The sequence below is a fragment of the Aquarana catesbeiana genome, linkage group LG06 (genome assembly GCF_042186555.1).
Source record: "Aquarana catesbeiana isolate 2022-GZ linkage group LG06, ASM4218655v1, whole genome shotgun sequence".
NCBI classification, from domain to species: Eukaryota; Metazoa; Chordata; class Amphibia; order Anura; family Ranidae; genus Aquarana; species Aquarana catesbeiana.
The window spans coordinates 108,309,886-108,334,179 of NC_133329.1; the positions used below are offsets into that span (position 1 = coordinate 108,309,886).

General features: G+C 42.2%; 1 protein-coding gene across 1 annotated transcript in view; it reads left to right on the forward strand.

Annotated features, from left to right (window-relative positions):
- Window positions 1-22,506, forward strand: part of AMDHD2 (amidohydrolase domain containing 2) — a 35,746-nt gene extending 13,240 nt beyond the window's left edge. Inside the window, exons 4-11 of the mRNA XM_073636641.1 lie at window positions 781-835; window positions 4,529-4,741; window positions 6,648-6,736; window positions 11,882-12,026; window positions 12,198-12,305; window positions 14,801-14,869; window positions 17,986-18,087; window positions 22,132-22,506. Of these exons, the coding sequence (XP_073492742.1) occupies window positions 781-835; window positions 4,529-4,741; window positions 6,648-6,736; window positions 11,882-12,026; window positions 12,198-12,305; window positions 14,801-14,869; window positions 17,986-18,087; window positions 22,132-22,217 (867 nt within the window). The 3' untranslated portion in view covers window positions 22,218-22,506. The remainder of the gene's footprint in view (window positions 1-780; window positions 836-4,528; window positions 4,742-6,647; window positions 6,737-11,881; window positions 12,027-12,197; window positions 12,306-14,800; window positions 14,870-17,985; window positions 18,088-22,131) is intronic.
- Window positions 22,507-24,294: the final 1,788 nt, after the last annotated feature.

Below are 24,294 nucleotides of genomic sequence, written 5' to 3' on the forward strand. Positions count from 1 at the left end.
AAAGCAGCCTGCAATGTTTATTAACAACATTGCTCAGGCGCTGAAACACTAAAATAAAAAGAAACATTGTTTCTTTTTGGATCTTTCTGTTTCTTCATCTGCAGATCAAAGGGATGAACAAACATTCCCCTGTTTAACCCCTTATTAACCCTTAATTTACTCTAATCAGCTTTAATTAACTCCTTATTCTCTCCCATTTAATTATTTTCCTCCTTTTTATTTTTTTTGTCTACATCTATTTTATAAATGATAAACAATTACACATTTCAGATTAAAAAAGCGCAACAGCAAAAAATCAATTTATTTCATTTGTAAATAACTTTTCAATGCTTTGTACCATTGCTGACAGCTCAAGTGAAAACAAAACAGTTGCGGTAGGTATCTGTAATTGGTATCGGCGAGTACTAAAAAAAAAAAATATCGGTGCATCCTTAGTGGAGACCCACTAAATGAGAGGTTGTTTTTTTTTTTTTTTTTTTTTTGTATGGCTAGCTTTAGGAAAACACAGATTTGCATTTTAGTTAGCTGTTATCCTCTGTTTCTTTTCTTATTGCAAGTATTGTTTTTGACCCATGTTTACTTGGAGTGCAGCTGAGCTATTATAGTGACGGGTGAGTCTGCTATGTTGTTGTCTGCCTGGATCTGTCTACATCTCGATGTGCATGTTGTTTTGGTGTGACCCACCTAGAAAAGGTTCATTTGTGGATAGAGTTCTTTTAGCATTAGAAAACTAGAGAAACAAAGGCATTTTGTGGCACTAAACCTCTCGTTTATCTACAGGTGCTTCCTCAGTTGACAGTGAACGATGGAGGACCACATGGAGCTGGAGTGCTGGGTAATGATCTTCTGCTTTGTACATTCAGACTCTGTGCCATCAACACGTTCTCTACTGGGATAGACAATTTCAGCTTTATTTTTCCTCCTGTGGTACAGAATTCTTCAGAAAATAATCACAAAACAATAAAGACTTTCTGGTAGACTAAGGCTGGGTTTGCAGGACTTTAATTTCATCCAATTCCTGAAATTTTAGCTGTTGGTGGCCCCGCTTACACCATTCGTTTAACAAAATTCAATTAAGGATTCTAAGGAGGCAGGAGGAAAACAGTCAGTCAAACAGTGACTGCGGCCAATCGGCTACAGTCACTGTTCAGGTGTTCTGACAGCCACAGGTGCCAGCTGTCAAAATACAATAATTTAGAGGCTGTTTATTGGAGTTGGGAGATTCCATGGATCTTTTACATGTATGGCTGGCTAAAGGCTGAGGTCTGGTTTATAATCAAAAATATTTTATAAAAATTGAAAAATTACAATTGTTTGATGCACAGTGCTAAAATAAGTGTCATTCAGTCAGAAGTTATATTAGCCTTTCTCAACCCCAGAAGAACCCCTAAAATTTTCAGGTCTCAGGGAGCCCCTACTAAAATTCATGTATTGGAGGTCAATGGCTAAAAAAATGCCCTTTAGATTAGTGGTCAGTATTACTTGATTTGATTGTAGCCGTATTAGTATCATGGACAGTACTCAATTTTCCCTGGTCAGTATTAGGAACGCAACCCTTACAGTGGCAATCAGAATGCCACCCCTTAAGACAGCTAAAAAGATTATTGGTAACATGCCACTGGCTCTTTCAAGTGTTGTTGAACCCTAAACTATCCAGGCATCATCAGATGGGAGGTCAATCAGCCATTGTTCAAGGAACCCCCAGAACACATATGTCAAACACAAGGTCCTAAGGCCGAATCTAGTCCGCCAGGCCTGTCATGTGGCCCTCGCACCCAGGTTTGCAGCTGGAACATGGTGGAACTCCATTCCGCCACTACCGGCTCTCGCCTGCCGCTTCTGCTCCCTGCTGTCACTTGTAAACACCGAAGCCTTCTGTGGTTACAAGGGACAGCTTTGCTCAGTAGCTCCTGGTTCTAGCAGATCCCTTAATGCACTCACAGTGGGGACAAATCCCCAGAAGGAGAGCAAATGATCTCCCTGCAAGGTATACCACCTACACAGGGAGGTACTAGAGCCTGGTCAGCGGGTTGGGGTTGCACACCCCTGAACCCTGCACACAGCACACCCCTAAACCCTGCACTCTGTACGTAGCACACCCCTAAGCCCTGCACTCTGTACGTAGCGCACCCCTAAGCCCTGCACTCTGTACGTAGCGCACCCCTAAGCCCTGCACTCTGTACGTAGCGCACCCCTAAGCCCTGCACTCTGTACGTAGCGCACCCCTAAGCCCTGCACTCTGTACGTAGCGCACCCCTAAGCCCTGCACTCTGTACGTAGCGCACCCCTAAGCCCTGCACTCTGTACGTAGCGCACCCCTAAGCCCTGCACTCTGTACGTAGCGCACCCCTAAGCCCTGCACTCTGTACGTAGCGCACCCCTAAGCCCTGCACTCTGTACGTAGCGCACCCCTAAGCCCTGCACTCTGTAAGTAGCGCACCCCTAAGCCCTGCACTCTGTAAGTAGCGCACCCCTAAGCCCTGCACTCTGTAAGTAGCGCACCCCTAAGCCCTGCACTCTGTAAGTAGCGCACCCCTAAGCCCTGCACTCTGTAAGTAGCGCACCCCTAAGCCCTGCACTCTGTACGTAGCGCACCCCTAAGCCCTGCACTCTGTACGTAGCGCACCCCTAAGCCCTGCACTCTGTACGTAGCGCACCCCTAAGCCCTGCACTCTTTACGTAGCGCACCCCTAAGCCCTGCACTCTTTACGTAGCGCACCCCTAAGCCCTGCACTCTGTACATAGCGCACCCCTAAGCCCTGCACTCTGTACATAGCGCACCCCTAAACCCTGCACTCTGTACATAGCGCTAGAGCTGGGCGATTTTCTCAAACAAAAAACAAAAAAATTCACGATTCGAAACAATTTTTTTTTTTGGGACGCCGTGTCGGTCCTGAGGAGCTGCAGGCAGGAGTTTTTAGGCGAGGCCGCGGCTTCGGCGTCAGCACCGGTCCTGGGGAGCTGCAGGCAGGAGTTTTAAGGCAAGGCCGCGGCTTCGGTCTAGTCCACAGCGTCAGGCCTCACGGACTAGGCCAAAGCCGTGGACTCGCCTAAAAACTCCTGCCCGCAGCTCCTCAGGACCGGCGCGGTGGAAAAAAAAAATCTAAAAAAATCGATTTGCTTAAATTTTGAATCGATTTGACCTCTCAACTTGATTCAAGATTTAAATCGATTTTTTTCCCCAGCCCTACATAGTGCACCCCTAAACCCTGCACTCTGTACATAGCGCTAGAGCTGGGCGATTTTCTCAAACAAAAAACAAAAAAATTCACGATTTCGAAACAAATTTTTTTTTTTTGAGACGCCGTGTCGGTCCTGAGGAGCTGCAGGCAGGAGTTTTTAGGCGAGGCCGCGGCTTCGGCGTCAGCACCGGTCCTGGGGAGCTGCAGGCAGGAGTTTTAAGGCAAGGCCGCGGCTTCGGTCTAGTCCACAGCGTCAGGCCTCACGGACTAGGCCAAAGCCGTGGACTCGCCTAAAAACTCCTGCCCGCAGCTCCTCAGGACCGGCGCGGTGGAAAAAAAAAATCTAAAAAAATCGATTTGCTTAAATTTTGAATCGATTTGACCTCTCAACTTGATTCAAGATTTAAATCGATTTTTTTCCCCAGCCCTACATAGTGCACCCCTAAACCCTGCACTCTGTACATAGCGCTAGAGCTGGGCGATTTTCTCAAACAAAAAACAAAAAAATTCACGATTTCGAAACAAATTTTTTTTTTTTGAGACGCCGTGTCGGTCCTGAGGAGCTGCAGGCAGGAGTTTTTAGGCGAGGCCGCGGCTTCGGCGTCAGCACCGGTCCTGGGGAGCTGCAGGCAGGAGTTTTAAGGCAAGGCCGCGGCTTCGGTCTAGTCCACAGCGTCAGGCCTCACGGACTAGGCCAAAGCCGTGGACTCGCCTAAAAACTCCTGCCCGCAGCTCCTCAGGACCGGCGCGGTGGAAAAAAAAAATCTAAAAAAATCGATTTGCTTAAATTTTGAATCGATTTGACCTCTCAACTTGATTCAAGATTTAAATCGATTTTTTTTCCCCAGCCCTACATAGTGCACCCCTAAACCCTGCACTCTGTACATAGCGCACCCCTAAACCCTGCACTCTGTACATAGCGCTAGAGCTGGGCGATTTTCTCAAAATTGAGTTTGACACCCCTGCCCTTAAAACCCTAGCTGGGAATAGCTAGTTTAGAATTGCTTTAACTGATCACCTAAGAATCAGTCTGTTGGTAATCCTGGTCTTCAGTTTGTTTAGTTCTCTCTTATTATTAAATTTGACACCTCTATCAATATAGTATGTGTTATTATAGCTCAAGTTTAATGTTTGTAAAACAGCACTGATGAAGCTGAGGCGTTCCACACCAGGTCAAATATTTTCTGATCTCCTCACCTTTCTGGTGGCAAGCATACCAGCCAGATCACCAGTCCAGGTCTAAAACTGGCAGTCTAATAAAAGATGTTGCTTTCGGTGAAAGACCTTACATTTCTTAGTCTTTGTGGAATTTTCTGATTACTGAATGTTCTCAATATGCCTTGCAGGCATCCACCTGGAAGGTCCATACATCAGCTTGGAGAAGAAAGGAGCCCATCCAGAGCATTGTCTACGGTCATACAGTGAGAGAGGATTCTCAGAAGTTATGGACACCTACGGGACCTTAAATGGGGTCAGCATTGTGACCCTGGCCCCAGAAATGGAAAGGAGTAAAGAGGTGATCGAGGAACTGGTGAATCGTGGCATATGTGTCTCCTTAGGTAGATATATACCATTAGTAACTTCACCTAAAATTGTTTTTTCTGTTTTGGTTAATGTGGGCCAAAGTTTACATCCTCAGAAGGGAGATTCCACCCACCCTCTAACTATTTAGGTGGGCTATATATTTCAACAGCCTGTGAACCCACTATATATTCCTGTGGAGAATTAAAGGATATGTAAACCCAACATTTCATATTCCTGATATGTGCCTGCTGTACCATGTGCTTCCTTTGAGTAAAATCCCTGGTGTTCCTGCCAGTCCCTCTGCTTTCCTAATTAAAAACTAAACCACACTAGGCATAAGAGCACAGCATGGTCAGTTTTCTGGCTGTGCTGGGGGCTAATCAAATGATCAGGCTTGTGATGACCCCCCCCTACTCATCGCAGCCATTCACTGGAAAAATCAGTGTGCTGCTGCTTTTCCTCCCACAGCTCTTATGCAGCTGAGAACAGAGGGAATGTGATCAATTATAAAAAAGAGGGGAAAAGGTATTTATAATGTTTTCTGATATGTACACACAAATATTTTGCCTTTCATTTTTATTTAAAACTGAATGGGTTGTTTTACAAGATGGGTTTACATATACTTTAACTAAATGTAGTATTTCTGTGTTAGTGGATCCTCCACAGGAATACAGAGAAGACATTCAATGGTCACAGCAGCTTGGATGAAAAGCCATGCTTTGCTTGCTACTGCTATGCCACAATGGGTATAAGATCTCTATGTTGAGGTACTGGATAACAGTACAAGCCTATTTAACCACTTAAATACCAGCCATTTTCACCCCCTTCCTGCCCAGGTCAATTTTCAGCTTTCAGCGCTGTCGCACTTTGAATGACAATTGCGCGATCATGCAATGCTGTACCTAAACTAAATTTTTATAGTTTTTTTTAAGACTGGTAGAGCTTTCTTTTGGTGGTATTTAATCACCACTGGGTTTTTCATTTTTTTGCTAAACAAAGGCAGAAAATTTTGAAAAAATTATGTTTTTGTTAATTTCTGTTTATAACATTTTGTAAATAAGTAATTTTTCTCCTTCACTGATGTGCTCTGATGGGCTCTGATGAGGAGGCACTGATGAGGAGGCACTGATGAGGAGGCACTGATGAGGAGGCACTGATGAGGAGGCACTGATGAGGAGGCACTGATGAGGAGGCACTGATGGGCGGCACTGATGAGGAGGCACTGATGGGCGGCACTGATGAGGAGGCACTGATTGGAATCACTGGTGGGCACTGGCAGGCATTGCTGATGGGGCTGCACTGATAATCATTGCACCGATCCTCAGGCGCTGTCAGAGTGAGCAGAGGAAATCCAGTAACAGCCACTTGCTATTTACAGCTGTGATTGGACACAGCTGATCACATGGTAAAGAGCCTACATCATGGCCTCTTTAATGAGATCAGAAATACGATGTGTCTGAGGGACACACTGCACCACGATCGCCGGAGGCGCGCACAAGTGGCTTGTTCTGAGGGACGTCATATGTCGTCCACTCAGAACAATGAAACCCTCACCCAGCTGTCCTTCTGCTATAGGCCGGGCGGGAAGTCGTTAAAGATCAAACCCTGCCCCAACCCATCCAAAAGTGAGTAATCTGCTTTAAAGTAGAACTGTGGCCAAATTATGGACATTGAAATATTGACAAATTATTAACAAGAAGTAAATAAGCTTTAAAACAAGACCTCACTGACCTCTGTAGATGCGGGCTCTGTGGAGCAATTCTTCCTCAAGGTTTGCATGTGAAGCTTCTCTGTATCGTTTTCTTTAAATAAAGATGAAGTTGCATGCATTTATTTGTGCCCCTTATATCTGCCTGGAGTTCGGCATTGTCTCTCCGATATACTGTAGCTAAGAAGAATTGTTTGAGAGAAATGTTGGTGATGTGTGTCCTTTGTCCTCAGGTCACTCAGTGGCTAATTTATCTCAGGCCGAAGATGCCGTGAATCAAGGTGCTTCATTTATTACTCATCTCTTCAATGCCATGCTGCCAGTAAGTCCGTGTTTCCTGCCTGTGGTGTATCTAAATGGCTGAAGGTGCATTTCTAGGATTTAAAGCTTCACTTTTCAGTTAGATCTTTGAATTAAAAATGGACCACAAGGATTGATGGGTAATATTCTATATATGATCTAGAAAGTCTGTTTTTTTTATTTATTTTCTGGATGGATGTTGGCCTTGACAGGGGATTGTATAAGGGTTTAATAAATAGACTGCCACATGCTTTTTGATTGGAAGCACTAGATATTTCACAGGGCCCCAGCGGGGAGCACAGCAAGGTAGGTATTAGTAGCAGAGAAGTTGAGCAATTAAGAAAATAGGCAATGATTCAATTAAAGAATATGGGTCTCTTTGCTCTCACTTTCCAGGAACTCGTACACAGGCAGTATTAAGATGGACATTTGCAAGTGCAGTAGAGAGTTGACACACAGCCTGTTCATTCTAAGATAACATCTCATTCAAAGAACTTCAGTATCATTCTGTGTAGAAAACCAGTAATGGAATATTTGGCTCCTCCCAAGACCCCTATAAACTTATCAATCAATAAAATGTCAGAATACATTGTTTACAATAAAAACCCCTAAAATTATCCTTTTAAATGAATATATGTGCACCTACCTCTTTTAAAGTGTCAACCTACACCTTTAGCAAAACAGGAAAAATAATCAGTGGCGGTACACACTCTCTATCTGGAGTTAAATACTTCAACCAATGTAACTTTTACTCAAACAATGATTGTGCAAATACATATATCATATTCGTAGATCCTTTAACAAAAAGAATCCACTTAAGTCCTCTTTTGTGCATACATGTTATCAAGTGTCCAACAGTGGTTTAATAAATGACTCCTGTGCCAGCTATATCACACCTTGTGCATGAATGGAGAAGTGCCCACTCACTGAATTAAAATGACCCCCTAGTTCTAGGTTGGTCAGTAAACACTTGGTTAGACTGCAACAAACTCCTTCCTCCTCCGCTTGCTTCAAAGGACCAGTGATATGAAATGCCTCCTTATTCCGTCTTGCCTCTCTTCCTCAAACCACCATCAAAGATATCCACCAGAAAGACCAACGATTCTCATATAGTATAGTATTTATTAATACTTGAATAAAAAACAAAGGTGAATTACCCTTACATTAACTGTGCCTTTTAACTACTTCCAGTCCGGGCCTTTTATGGCATTTTTTTTTCACATGTAACAATCAGTATATTTTGCTAGAAAATTACTTGGAACCCCCAAACATTATATATTTTTTTAAAGCAGAGGCCCTAAAGAAAAAATGCGTGCGGGACAAGTTTACCTTTGCGCGCAAGCACTGGAGGATGGGGGCACTTTAATTTTTTTTTAAATCATAAAATATATATATATATATATATATATATATATATATATATATATATATATATATATATATATATATATATATATATATATTATAGAGATATCTCATTTCACTTTTATTACTGTCACAAGAAAATGTTAATATCTGTGTGACAGGTCCTCTAAAAGACCCCAAATCCCTCTTCTGTACTTAAAAGCATTCAAAAAACACCAAGCTCGGTGTTTCTGAATGTTTTAGATTTTCAAAAAATGGCAGCGATGGTTTCAAGTAAACCGGACCGGGTTACTGTTACGAACAGCCGATCAAAGCCAGTCCCAGCTTTGTTTAGCTGTCCAGCCAGCCAGCAGACATGCCAGCTGGTCGCTCAGGTTTCCCGGTGGGATGGGAGAGCCAGAGAGAGCCGCGGAAGGCAGCAAGAGGGGGGATGTCTATTAAAAGAGAGCCGGCTCTAAAGAATGGTACCAGGGTGATGCCTGCAGCTGCAGGCATTATCCCGGTATGACCACTGAAAATCCAGTGACGTACGGGTACATTGCTGGATGGGAAGTGGTTAATTGGCACAAACACAATCTGAGAGTTTTCTTGGTAAGAAGCGTCGCCGATCCGCTCTCTCCTAGAGCCGATGTGTGTTCCAAATATCGGAAGCCATGTGATCACCAGGAAATCTGCTCCAACGCGTTGATGACGTCATCAGGAAGCAGGGCTCTACTGCCTGTAAACTGATGTCAGATGCGCAATTCTGCCACTTGTGACAAATCGTGAACAGCAGGGTCAATAAGGAGACTGTAGAAAAAATGATCCGCACTTCAGTTGTTGCTCTTAAGATTTCTTCATTTTATTGAATAGCCACAGTGAACAAACGCAGATTAAGTCAGTTGACGCGTTTCAGCCTATAAGGCCCTAGTCATAACTACCTGTCTCTCCTTATGGAATCGCTTCCTGACTACCAGAGAAAGCAAGATGATCTGACACTGGCCTAAATGCTGCTTCTCAATCACTAGCGATGGGAGTGATATATTGCTGCCTCCGATAACGAGGGAGTAATTCCATAAGGACAGACAGGCAGCCTCTTTAGTGATCATGCCACTGGTGATTTTTTTGGTAGAAGTGGAATTGCTTGCCTGACATCATCCTTACTATTCACAGACATTATTTTCACATTCATTAGCCTCAACTCACAATGATAACACATCACGATAAGGATACTTTTTTTTTTAAAGTGACCATTATTTTCAGCAGAGTCCAGTGAGATTCAAAATTCATTCACATCGCTAAATAAAGATCCTCATCCGTGTGTTAAAGCTTTGTAAACTGAGCCTACTGTCTGCTAAAATTACAAACTGAAACGTGTATTAAGCCTGTCACAAACCAATTCAGTTTGTATATTACTCATATAAAATTCCCAGTATATGCTAGCAATTTTAAATTTACTTCTTACTTTAACAGAGCCTTTTTAAAGTAGTCCTACACATATAGATTTTTTTTTCAGTTTAGCCTACATGCTGAGCAGAAAAAAAATCTAACAGATTTCTGCATCCACAGCATGGATAGACAAATCTCCCACTGCAGCTATTGTATTTTGACAGCAGGCGTCTCCAGCCTTCAAAATATCCAAATAGTGCCTGCATCTAACTGGATGCAGGGGCTGTTCAGCTGACACTTTTCCACCCGGATACCTCTGATCAGTCGAGGGATGTTGGGCAGGGGGTGTCCGACACTGCTATCCACTGAACAGATTTCATCCAGTTCATCAGGATCTGGATACAATTTGCTGTGTATGGCCAGTTTAACCTGTTTTACACCCCCCACCCCCTTCTGTCTGCTGTCCTATCACATAAGCTGATAAAAAAAGCTTAGTGAATCTTACAGTGCCTTGAAAAAGTATTTTTACCCCTTGAAATTTTCCACATTTTGTCATGTTACAACCAAAAATGTAAATGTATTTTATTGGGATTTTATGTGATAGACCAACACAAAGTGGCACATAATTGTAAAGTGGAAGGAAAATGATAAATGGTTTTCAAAATTGTTTACAAATAAATATCTGAAAAGTGTGGCATGCATTTGTATTCAGCCCCCTTTATGCTGATACCCCAAACTAAAATCTAGTGGAACCAATTGCCTTCAGAAGTCACCTAATTAGTAAACGGAGTCCACCTGCGTGTCATTTTATCTCAGTATAAATACAGCTGTTCTGTGAAGCTCTCAGAGGTGTGTTAGAGAACCTTAGTGAACAAACTGCATCATGAAGGCCAAGGAACACACCAGACAGATCAGGGATACATTTGTGGAGAAGTTTAATGCAGGTTTAGGTTATAAAAAAATCCCAAGCTTTGAACATCTCATGGAGCTGTGTTCAATCCATCATCTGCAAATGTAAAGCTTATGGCACAACTGCAAACTTACCAAGACATGGCCGTCCACCTAAACTGACAGGCCGGGCAAAGAGAGTATTAATCAGAGAAGCAGCCAAGAGGTCCATGGTAACTCTGGAGGAACTACTGAGATCCACAGCTCAGGTGGGAGAATCTGTTCACAGGACAACTATTAGTCGTGCACTGTACAAATCTGGCCTTTATGGAAGAGTGGCAAGAAGAAAGTCATTGTTGAAAGAAAACCATAAGAAGTCCCGTGGGGACACAGCAAAACAAGAAGGTTATCTGGTCAGATGAGATCAAAATTTAACTTTTTGGCCTAAAAGCAAAACGCTATGTGTGGCAGAAAACTAACACTGCACATCCCTGAAAACACCATCCCCACTGTGAAACATGGTAGTGGTAGCATCATGTTGTGGGGATGCTTTGTTCAGTAGGGACAGGGAAGCTGGTCAGAGTTGATGGGAAGAGGGATGGAGCCAAATACAGGGCAATCTTGGAAGAAAACCTGTTATATTCTGCAAAAGACTTGAGACTGGGGTGGAAGTTCACCTTCCAGCAGGACAAGGACCCTAAACATACAGCCAGAGCTACAATGGAATGGTTTAGATCAAAGCATATTCATGTTAGAATGGCCCAGTCAAAGTCCAGACCTAAATCCAATTGAGAATCTTTGGCAAGACTTGAAAATTGCTGTTCACAGACGCTCTCCATCCAATCTGACAGAGCTTGAGCTATTTTGCAAAGAAGAATAAGCAAAAATCTTACTCTCTAGATGTGCAAAGCTGGTAGAGACATCCCCAAAAAGACTTGCAGCTGTAATTGCAGTGAAAGGTGGTTCTACAAATTGACTCGGGGGGCTGAATACAAATGCACACCACACTTTTCACATATTTATTTGTATAAAATTTTGAAAACCATTTATCATTTTTCTTCCACTTCACAATTATGTGCCACTTTGTGTTGGTCTATCACATAAAATCCCAATAAAATACATTTACATTTTTGGTTGTAACATGACAAAATGTGGAAAATTTCAAGAGGTATGAATACTTTTTCAAGGCACTGTACATGCTAGCAACTCCAGCTTATGCCTCCTGAACACACCTGCAGCAACAGGACATCAGTCTGGAGGGTCACACTCAGCTAAAGCCAACCAATCAGTATACAGATCACTCCCCCCTTGCAGTGACCATGTGACTTGCTTTAGTGGCAGTGATTGTGAGCTGGCACCTGCTGGAGAGTGAATATTTTACAAAGATTTGTATAGCAATCGGGGTGATAAGATCATACGGGGGGGGTCAAAATAGTTATTTATAAGTGGATACACGCCTCGGTAGGAGGATGTCTTATATTAAGCAATTTGCTGATCTCAGTCATGAATGACCTGCTTTGTAATAATCATGAAAACTTCCTTCTAGTTCCACCACCGCGATCCCGGCATTGTGGGGCTGTTGACCAGTGATCGAATTCCAGCTGGGAGGACAGTTTATTATGGGATGATTGCAGATGGAATACACACAAACCCTGCTGCACTGAGAATTGCACACCGCGCACACCCCAATGGTGAGTGTGTTGTGATTTAGATTGGAAGGAGCTTGTTTCTGCATCATCACCAACAGCAAGCACAATGCAACAATGAGATTACTTTGAAGCAGCAACACCTCTCCTCCTTTCTTATACATGGGATCCATTTCCACGTAGAGACACACATTGTATGTATCTTGTGTATTGCAGGCCTGGTTCTGGTGACAGACGCCATAACAGCCATGGGTCTAGGACCTGGTAAACACACTCTGGGCCAGCAGGAAATCCTCATTGATGGGTTAAATGCCTATGTGGCTGGTGAGTAGATTACTGGAAACTGGACTCTTTGTATACATATATGGAATCTCTTGGGGGCCTCTTTTATCCTTTATAAAGCCAAGTATTTTTTCTTATTTTAGATTAGGGTGGGGAATAGTTAAAATTATTATTTTTTTGGCCGTTTTTGCATTATATAAGAGATTTCGCTTCTTACTTTCATGTAGGCACCAGGCATGGCTTTTTTTTTACATGGTTACATTGGTCTAGCTTGAACCAATGTACCATACCCATGCAACCCTTCTAGAATCTAGAAAGCACTGTAGTAGGCACCTGCTACTCCAGTGATCTCCACTGGCTTCTGTGTCCTGTGCCAAGCGGCTGGTCTGCTGCATTGTGAACATAGAAGGTCAGCTGGTCTACATGGTAGGGTTGCCACCCCACCCCTTTAAACCCAAACACGTATTAATTACACAGGTTCTGAGGCTAATTTAATGCAGATAAGGCACTAAGTTTAATTACCACCTTAATCCGCCACAGGCCCTGTGTAATTATTATGTATTCGAGTTTAAAGGGATGAGGTGGCAACCCTACTACATTGGCATCATTCAGAGAATGCTTTGCATTTTCTCAATGAATGCCAACCATTTTCTGATTGGACAAGGTGGAGATGCAGAGTGATGGGGTCAGGTTTGACAGAATGACAGGTTTCTTTAGAATGTAACTTCTTTTTCTTTCTTGGAAGCTATAACCGGGCCACTGGTATTCAGTGGAAAAGATATGGTTGCCAGGCCACTGTCCAAACTGTGAGTAAACAATACAGTGCTACAACCTCCCCAATAATCCTCCACGGCTGGGATACCGGTGCTCTGGCATGGGTTGCTGAAGCCACTTGAAAACTGTATGCATGAAGAAATCTGGCACCACAGTAAATCTCAGTAAAAACAGCAGATTTATTGAACAGCGGTGTGGACAGCCAACAAATGTTAACACGTTTCAGCCTAGTCGCATTTGCACATAAGGCTGAGCAGGCAGAAACGTGTTGACATTAGTTGGCTCTCCACACTGCTGTTCAATAAAGCTGCTGTTTTTACTGCAATTTACCTTGGTGCCGGCTTTCTTCCGGCATACTGTCAAAACTGCACCTGTTATTGCCTAGAACTACTAAAGACCACCAACTGGAATAAATTGTTATTACTAGTAAAAGCTGTTTATCGCAAAGATAGAAAAAATTATTCTGGCCATTCAGTGCTGGATTAAACCCTGTGGAGCCCCTAGGCAGTCGAAAGCTTTGTCCCCCCCCCCCCCCCCCCCTCGCAGATTTCTGGAGGTTTCTCGTGTGTGCGCTCTAGTGAGATAACATTGAACCAAATAGGGTGCATGTTGAACGTTTAATGGAGATGGGCATCGTTATCGTACATTACAGGTACATAGGTTGCACCAATTTTTTTTTTTACAAACTGACAGCTGAAAGCAGATGAGCGCTTAACCCCTTGGCGTCGGCCGTACGTAAATATGCAGCCTCTCGGCACCTAGTCCTTAGCGCCTATGGCTCACATATTTCCGTGAATTCTTGCCAACACACTTGTGCTGAGAGCGCGTGCGCTCCTGGCACAGTTACTGTCACCTAACCGAAAGTAGGAATGGGCTCAAGGTGTGTTCGGGATCCCACCTGCCCCATCCCGCCATAAAGCCCACACCACTAATCACATGCAGTGAGATATTTCCCGATCCACAGCTGCACAGATCGGGAAATGTCTCACTGCCTGTGATTAGCCGCATGCATTGTCGGCTTCCTGGCGGGATCGGGCAGGTGACCCGAACACGCCCGAGCCCAGCTCTAACCGAAAGCTCCCTATCGCTCCTTGCAATCAGGAGTTTTTGAATCACATGACCGCCATGACAGCCAATCATGGCGGTCATGTGATCTTAAGCCCTGCCCCATCTCCCGGCAGCATTAACCTCTTATATATCCGGGGGCGGGGCTTAAGCTCACGAGGCACACTGTAATGTAAACCTGATGTATTAGATTGTTATTGGGTACATTACATTAATACAGTATTTTCTCTATAGAGACTTTATTGTAAAGTTTTTGGTTCCTTTTGAATTGATCAATTTTTTGCAAACCAGTTAGGAAAGTGTAATTTTCTTTCAAGATCAAATCAATATTTTTTTGATCTGTTGTTGCAGGGCCCTTAAATGGCATAGGACCCATAGGCCGGGTGCCTACTCTGCCTATTTGGTAATCCAGCACTGTGGCCATTGATGTCTGAGAACACTGGGAGAAATTTACTAAAACTGGTGCACACAGAATCTGGTGCAGCTGTGCATGGTAGCCAATCAGTTTCCAGATTTTATCATCTAAACTTGATTGAACAAGCAGAAGTTAGAAGCTGATTGGTTACTATACATAGCTGCACCAGTTTTAGTAAATCTCCCCCCTATTTCCAGTGTTTGTATTCACTATTATTAGAAGGACATTTTACCGACTTATTAGATTATAAGATTTTTATTTTCTTTTTCATTCTGCTATACAGGAACACATACGCTGGCAGGCAGCATTGCTACAATGGACATGTGTGTAAGGCACTTTCATGAAGCCACAGGTTAGTGACATCAGTATTCCAGTACCTGGTTCAGACTTTTCAGTGGTGTTCGTTTCACGCACATACATGGCTTCAATTCAGCAAACGTGCAGTCATTTCTCCACTGTGAATGTTTGTTTTTTTAACTGAAAAGCAACTGGAATTAAGTGCACCCTGCACTTGTAGTTTGTTGATATTTCCTCCAGCTCTAAAGCTTAAAGTGTTACCAGGACCCTGCATTCGCTATATCTGGTCTCAGACAGAACATGGAAATGCAAAAGTTTTAGTAAATATATACTGCTAAATACCTTTTCTCATCAACAATATATAGCAGTCTTGTGAATTCTATTAGTGTCTGTTTAAAGCTTGTAGGAGTTTTATTCTCCTCTGACTGTCCTATGATGCTGCATGACCCCTGACCCTCTGTCTGGACAGTGCTGATTGGCCCTGTGCTTATCACATGCACCCTCCAAAAAAAAAAAAAAAACACTATTTAGCAATACACACCAAACTGAGCATGTGCAGAGTGCCCCCAAGCCTCTGTTCCATCAGGAGATGGATTGGGGACAGCGGAAGAAGGGAAGGGTCAGAGAAGACAGGATCAAACAGCCTTTTTATACAATGCAGATGATTAACCCCTTAGGTTCCACGGTGAGTATAACAAGTATGCTTTACTGCAAATACACACTCATTTTACTGTTGTGGGTTTAGTAACACTTTTAAGGGAGTGCCTGCAAGAGCCAGGGCATTGCACCTGTGATCCACTTATCATGGTTGCAATGCTTGGTAGGCTACAATGCAAAAAAATATAAAAAAAAAAAATTATATATATATATATATATATATATATATATATATATATATATATATATATATATATATATATATATATATATATATATATATATATATATATATATATATATATATATATTTTTAAAGGTATAATTCTCCTTTAGCAAGCAAATAGGTTTAATAGTCGTTTCATATGAAATGTCACGCTGAGGAACTGTCTGTGTTTTTGCTCTAGCTACCAACCCTCTACTCCCTTTGATGTCTAAAATGCCTAGCAACAGGAAAAGGATGTCGTTGCTAAGGAGGGACTACAAATAGTTGGCAGATGCTGCTTAGATATTGTCCATTCTTCCTGTGATTTTGAAATGTGCACTGAAAATGAAGTCTAAATCTTGTCATCGTTGGCAACTCACATAACTTTTCTTCCTTCTGATGCACTGATAATTGAGGTCCACATAGAGAGAGTACTAGTGCATGGGCCATATTTCTACATCAATAAATGACATGAACTGTGTCCACTCCTGTGCACCATGACGATTGTCTGCATTCATTGTTACATTCTGAGTATTGATTGTAGTGCTGGGGTTAAATTAATCCTCTATTGACAGCTGGGGGTTTTAAATGCCAGAGGCAGGCTGTCCATGGTGACCCGTGTATCCATCTGCTCTTGTTTAACTCTTCCTGTTTGCTTTGGGTTACTTGAATTCCAGGATTTCCCTTTTTCCAAATGACTGATGAGTGCAAATGAAAGGTGAAGATGTACACCTTCCGCTTAGAAATTTACAGACTGACTGTTTTTTAAATTTGTCTCATTTAAAGCATCAGGCATGTTTAATTATTAAACTGGATGCAACCCCTAATTAGATGGGCTTAGTTTGCACTGTGTATTGAGTTCAGTTGCCATATTTGTTTTTCCTTTTTAGAAATACTGTTTTCAGATTTTTAGATTTTTTTTTTTTTTTTTTTTTTTTTTTTTTACATTTTTTTTTTTTTTTTATCCTTGGGTGCATTTCAGCTCTGCTTATCTACTCTGCAGCCTCTTAGCAGCCACTTCCTGTCTGCATGCACCCCAGCTGCCCAGACCGTGCCTGTGTAATGAGTGCCAGCAGGTTTGCCTAGGCTGTGTATACACTGTTTGTTGGCTGAACAAAAAAAAAAATTTAGGGCTATTTAGTGGCTATTGTCCCACCACGGATTGCTTTCCAGAGGGCGGCATAGCAGCAGCAGCAGCTGGTAATCATTCAGGAGGTGCTACTGCCACCTATTTCAATGGTTGATTTTTTTTTTTTTTTTTTAATTTTATTTATTTTATTTTTTTTTACTTGCAAAATGGCAATTTTACATTGCGGGACTGCTCTTTATCAGTGATGCCAAGCATTTGGCTCACTGATTGATCTCAAGTTTTACAGGCAGTGCCATTTGTCAAACACTGCAGCCCAAGTTAAAATTGCTGCAGCCGCAGCCCTGTCAGGCTGGGGGGGGAGGGGGATACGGGACGGTAAAACTGCAGTTCAACCACCTGTAGTCGCTTCAGCTGGTAATCAACTAAAATTTTTCAACATGTTCCTTCGACTTGTGTTGAGTGGGGAAGTCCGCGCACTGATCAAAATTCAGCCAGTCCCTACTGGCATGGCCAAGTTTTGACCAGTGTATAGCCCCCTTTATAGTCTCCACTGGAAGCAAATGGTACAGGGTAACACAATTGGGAGACAGAGCGTTGTCATCCCATAACAGGAACTACCTGAACAAGGACCTTATTCGCAGGAGATCAGCTGTGCTGGTAGACAACAATGGACCTAAAAAAAACAAAAGGTGAAAACAGTATTCATAAAAATCCAGTGGTCTATTACATGTGATGCTTTAGCAAAGTAAAGCTCATTGTTAGTTCACATGTACTGTACTTTAAATGCTTACAAGCAATGGTATGACATGAAGGAACAACATGCTTCACAAGGATTGCTTCATCATAAGGTCCTTATAAATGTATAGTCCTTGTGAAATTCCTCAAGGCACTTCATGTCACACTGTTGTTTGTGATCACTTAGCTTGAATAAATGGGCTCTATGCCTTGATGTTCCTGTGTGTGGTCCTTTTTTGTCTTGGAAGGTTGAATTCTAGTGTGGCAGATTGGGACCAGGAACCCGCCCTGGGATGAAAGTGAGCCGGCCTACCTTGCTTGACAATAACATTTTATATGTGAATATGGCCAACTTTATCTGTGTAATTGGTTGTGTTTCCAAACTCACAAGATTGCCGGACACTCTTGTCTGTCAGTAGTGCTAACAATATTGTACCTTGGTCATAGTATGATAGTGATTTACCGAGCGTATGTTTTCTGCCAGGTTGTACAGTGGAGGAAGCACTAGAAGCCGCCTCTCTTCATCCAGCACAACTCCTGGGCCTACAGAACCGCAAGGGGACTTTGGATTTTGGAGCAGATGCAGGTATGGTTGAGACATAAATCAACACGGTCCTACTAGATGTGGAGATGATAGATATATAACATATGAAAAAGAAAAGATTATAACTGCAGCACTCACGAATGTCTGAATACAGGACATAAACAAGTAAATAAAACAATAAGTGTGCATGTCCCTTTTAAATGCAATCATAAAGTGAAACTAAACATATTATATATAATATATAATTTTTTTTTTTTTATTATAGTCAGGTCCATAAATATTGGGACGTCGACACAATTCTAACCTTTGTAGCTCTATACACCACCACAATGGATTTGAAATGAACAAGATGTGCTTTAACTGCAGACTTTCAGCTTTAATTTGAGGGTATTTACATCCAAATCAGGTGAACAGTGTAGGAATTACAACAGTTTGTATATGTGCCTCCCACTTTTTAAGGGAGCAAAAGTAATAGGACAATTGGCTGCTCAGCTGTTCCATGGCCGGGTGTGTGTTATTCCCTCATTATCCCATTTACAAGGAGCAGATAAAAGTTCCAGAGTTCATTTCAAGTGTGCTATTTGCATTTGGAATCTTTTGCTGTCAACTCTCAATATGAGATCTAAAGAGCTTTCACTATCAGTGAAACAAGCCATCATTAGGCTGAAAAAACAAAAAAAAACCCATCAGAGAGATAGCAAAAACATTAGGTGTGGCCAAATCAACTGTTTGGAACATCCTTAAAAAGAAAGAACGCACCGGTGAGCTCAGCAACACCAAAAGACCCGGAAGACCATGGAAAACAACTGTGGTGGATGACCGAAGAATTCTTTCCCTGGTGAAGAAAACACCCTTCACAACAGTTGGCCAAATCAGGAACACTCTCCAGGAGGTAGGTGTATGTGTGTCAAAGTCAACAATCAAGAGAAGACTTCACCAGAGTGAATACAGAGGGTTCACCACAAGATGTAAACCATTGGTGAGCCTCAAAAACAGGAAGGCCAGATTAGAACATCAACAACATCTGCTACAACATCTAAAAAAACCTTCACAGTTCTGGAACAACACCCTATGGACAGATGAGACCAAGATTAACTTGTACCAGAGTGATGGGAAGAGAAGAGTATGGAGAAGGAAAGGAACTGCTCATGATCCAAAGCATACCACCTCATCAGTGAAGCATGGTGGTGGTAGTGTCATGGTGTGGGCATGTATGGCTGCCAATGGAACTGGTTCTCTTGTATTTATTGATGATGTGACTGCTGACAAAAGCAGCAGGATGAATTCTGAAGTGTTTCGGGCAATATTATCTGCTCATATTCAGCAAAATGCTTCAGAACTCATTGGACGGCGCTTCACAGTGCAGATGGACAATGACCCGAAGCATACTGCGAAAGCAACCAAAGAGTTTTTTAAAGGAAAGAAGTGGAATGTTATGCAATGGCCAATCAATCACCTGACCTGAATCTGATTGAGCATGATTTTCACTTGCTGAAGACCAAACTGAAGGGAAAATGCCCCAAGAACAAGCAGGAACTGAAGACAGTTGCAGTAGAGGCCTGGCAGAGCATCACCAGGGATGAAACCCAGCGTCTGGTGATGTCTATGCTTTCCAGACTTCAGGCTGTAATTGACTGCAAAGGATTTGCAACCAAGTATTAAAACGTGAAAGTTTGATGGATGATTGTTATTCTGTCCCATTACTTAATGGTACATATACAAACTGTTGTAATTCCTACACCGTTCACCTGATTTGGATGTAAATACCCTCAAATTAAAGCTGAAAGTCTGCAGTTAAAGCACATCTTGTTTGTTTCATTTAATTTCGAATTGTGTCGATGTCCCAATATTTATGGACCTGACTGTGTGTGTATATATATATATATATATATATATATATATATATATATATATATATATATATATATATATATATATATTATATATTATATATTATATATATATTTTTTTTTTTTTCAAAATGCTAACCACAACATACAAGGCCATCCACAACATCACCCCCAGCTACATCACCAACCTCATCTGCAGATATTGCCCAAATTGTCCCCTCCGCTCCTCTCAGGACCTCCTGCTCTCTAGCTCCCTTGTTACCTCCTCTCATGCTCGCCTTCAGGACTTCTCCAGAGCCTCTCCCATCCTCTGGAACTCCCTGCCCCAGTATATCCGTTCAGCCCCTACCCTGTCCACCTTTTAGGAGATCCCTGAAGACTCATTTATTCAGGAAAGCCTATCCCACACCCACCTAACAACCCCATCAAATCATTCCCCGCATCTATTACCTTTTGTACTGCCACCCCCTCCCTTTTAGAATGTAAGCTCTACAAACAGGGCCCTCCTGTCCCTTCTGTATTAAACTGTACTGTAATTGTGCTGTCCCCCCTCTACATTGTAAAGCTCTGCGTAAACTGTTGGCGCTATATAAATCGTTAATAATAAATTATATATACACACACACAAAATACACACACACACTATAATAAATATATATAATTTTTTTTTTGGTTTAGTTTCATTTTATGATTGCATTTAAAGGGGACATGCATATAGTATTATTATGTCATTGCAGAAATAAAAACTGAAACTGAATCTCGTCTTCAGGCTGAACTCCATCCTTCCCTTCAGTCTTGCACAGTTGTACAGGCTCCTCCTCTCCTGTACTGAAATAGTTTACTCTGATTTCTCTGCACACTGTCAGCTTCTCATAGTGTGCATTAGTAGCTGCAACAGCCCACCTGGCCATCTAGCGGTTTCCTCCAGCCAATCTATCCCTGGCCCATCCCTTTTATTCACTGGATTTCAGTTCTTCCAGTCATGGAGACTCTGCATCCCATGTGGGTATTATCTAGAGTCGTCTGTGTGCAAATGCAGCCCACCTAGGAACTCCTTCCCAAACCCAGCCTACTACTTGCATCAGGGTTGAGGACTCTTGAGAGAAGTACTGAAGCAGGGTGCTTTGGTGTTTTCAAGAAGCTATGTACAGCACACTGTGAAACTCTCCTACGGGGCTTGATCTGCATGTATTTTATAGAGAAGCACAGAGACCCAGTAATGATGTCACAGAATTTTAAATTAAGGCATGCAACAATAGCAACAAATTTGTATTTAAACATTTAATTTGTTGTTGATGAGGAGGGGGGATGGAGGATCCAGGGAAGGCAAAATAGTAGTTTAACCGTAAGTGATCTGGTACTCCAGGGTAGGGGGTGCGCGAGCACACGCCTGCTGGCCTGGCTGTGCTGTCATTCGCTACAGCACAAGCTGATCGGTGGGTCCCGGCCAATGATTTATGGCCAGAACCCACCAATCAGCTGAGCGAATGACAGAAGAGAGCCCTGGGTAGATAAACAACACAGGGCTCTCTACTGAGAGCAACGATGTCATTTTTTTTCTCCCTGCAAAGCAGGGAGTAAAAACTGACACATTGCTTAGTAAAAACAGCACAATAGTTAGGCACACATTTAACCTCTTGATTGCCTAAGATGTTAACCACTTCCCAGCCAGTGTCAGTGGTAGTGACTGTATACTGTATTAGTGTCATTGGTGATGTCAGTGGCAGTTAGTCATTTCCCCCCAGCGTCAGTTAGTGTCAATTTGCCCACCACACTATCACAGTCCCACTAGAAGTCGCTGACCACTGCCATTACTAGCATTAAAAAAAAAAAAAAAAATTCCAGCATTTACAGTGGGTAAAATATGTATTGAACACAGCACCATTTTTCTAGGTAAATATATTTCTAAAGGTGCAATTGACATGAAAATGTCACCACATGTTGGTAACAACCCATGCAATCCATACATACAAAGAAACCAAAACAAATGCGTCCAGAAATTAAGTTATGTGTAATAAAATAATGACACAGACATAAAAACCGGACAGAGGTTCTAACCCCCTCACTGCTCTATCCATGACTATAAATGATTAGGTGATTGATTTCTCTTGTACCCTGAAATTAACCCGTTTTAGTTGAGTAAGTCCAACATTAAGCTCTAATATAATGTCATCAAGCATCCAATTCATGTCTTTTCTTGCACTTTTTAATCTTTTTTTTTTTTTTTTTTTCACAGATTTTGTTTTACTGGATGATGGCTTGAATGTGGAAGCCACCTACATAGCAGGAGAGGCTGTATGGATGAATCGGGCTTTAACATAAGATATGGCAGTGCGAGGACTTACCTGAGGAACTGCTTTATTTCCATCCTTCTGCTACAGTGCCTTATTTACTGGCTGCTGATCAGGAGAGGACTCTATACTCTTTTGTGCATGACCATATAGCAGCCACAAGATGTCGCCAGAGTGCCAGCTATGGAAAAGAGCCATCGATCATCTCTGTTATGACATCGTGATCAGTGGATAGACGGGACAATCTGGTTATCTGTGAGAAAAGACAGTCAGTTGCATTCTGTAATAATCACAGAGCAATAAAATATACCTGAAATATTCGTTTTGGGTTGCTATAGGGAGTTGAACCTTTTTCAAACTTTTTATATCTCTTCTATAAAATCTAATGATGAGATTTCTCCCAAGAGTGGCCTTCTCCATCTCCCACAAAACCAAAGCAAAAATGTCTTTGGATCTTACAATTTACCCATTAAATCTACATCGTGAAAAATCCTAAAGGGATACCTTAACCACCTTAGCCCCGGAAGATTTGGCTGCTCCAATGACCAGACCATTTTTTGCGATACGGCACTGCGTCGCTTTAACTGACAATTGCGCGGTCGTGCGACGCTGTACCCAAACACAATTGACGTCCTTTTTTTTTTTCCACACAAATGGAGCTTTCTTTTGGTGGTATTTGACCATCTCTGCGTTTTTTTTTTTGTTTTTTTTTGCGCTATAAACAAAAAAGGGACAATTTTGAAAAAAAATATATATATATTTTGTACTTTTTGCTATAATATCCCCATTTTTTTTTTTTAAAAAAGCAAATTTTTCCTCAGTTTAGGCCAATTTGTATTCTACATATTTTTGGTAAAAAAAAAAAAAAAGCAATAAACGTATATTGATTGGTTTGCACAAAAGTTATAGCTTCTACAAAATAGGGGAAAGATTTATGGCATTTTTATTTATTTTTTTACTAGTAATGGCGGTGATCAGCGATTTTTATAAGGACTGCGACGCTATGGCGCACAGATCGGATGCTTTTGTTACATTTTTGAGACCATTGACAATTATACAGCGATCAGTGCTATAAAAATGCACGGATTACTGTGGAAATGTCACTGGCAGGGAAGGGGTTAACACTAGGGGGCGATCAAGGGGTTAATTGTGTTCCCTGACTGTGTGTTCTAACTGTAGGTGGATGGGAATGATTGGAGGAAATGACAGATCGTGAGTTCCTACTAGCTAGGAACAAAGATCTGTCTCTCCTCCTCACAGAACAGGGATTTGTGTGTTTACACAACCATAAGTCCCTGTTCTGGCTCTCGTGCCCGTGCGTGGCCGGTGGTCATCGTGGCTGCCTGGCAACACGCATCGTCACCCCCCCAGTGCAGCGGGCACGTGCGCGCCTGCTATCCCGCTTAAAGGGACTGACGTACAGCTACGACGGTTCCCGGGATCGTGCCAACCTGCTGCAGTATAATGACGACGGCTGGTCGGCAAGTGGTTAAAGCGGTAGTAAACCACTAAAAAAAAAAAAAAAAACCTGCAAGGAAATGCCATAATGTGCTAGTATGCATTGCATACTAGCACATTATGAAATGCTTACCTTAGAATGCAGCCCTCCCAGCGGCCGCCTGGTCACCGCTGAGAGGGCTGACATCTTCCCCCAGCCTTTCGTCCGGGTTCGCAGGCTCCAGCGCTGTGAGTGGCCAGAGCCGCGATGATGTCACTCCCATCCGGCGAGCAGCTCTGAAGATCTGGCAAGATATGCTGGACCTTTAGAGTTCATGCGCCGCTGATGTCAGCGACGCATGAAGGGTGAATATCCCCTGAACGTTTATGAGATATTAATTTTACCTAAATTATTATATTATTATAATTATATATAATAATTATAGACTTACCTGTAGGTAAAAATAAAGCGGGGTTTACAACCGCTTTTAAAGCCCACTTCAAGTCCCAAAATATAGATATTGGGGTTGATTTACTAAAACTGGAGAGTGCAAAATCTGATGTAGCTGTGCATGGGAACCAATCCGCTTCTAATTTCAGCTTATTCAATTACGATTTGACAAAAAAAACTGAAAGCGGATTGCCTACCATGCACAACTGCACCATATTTT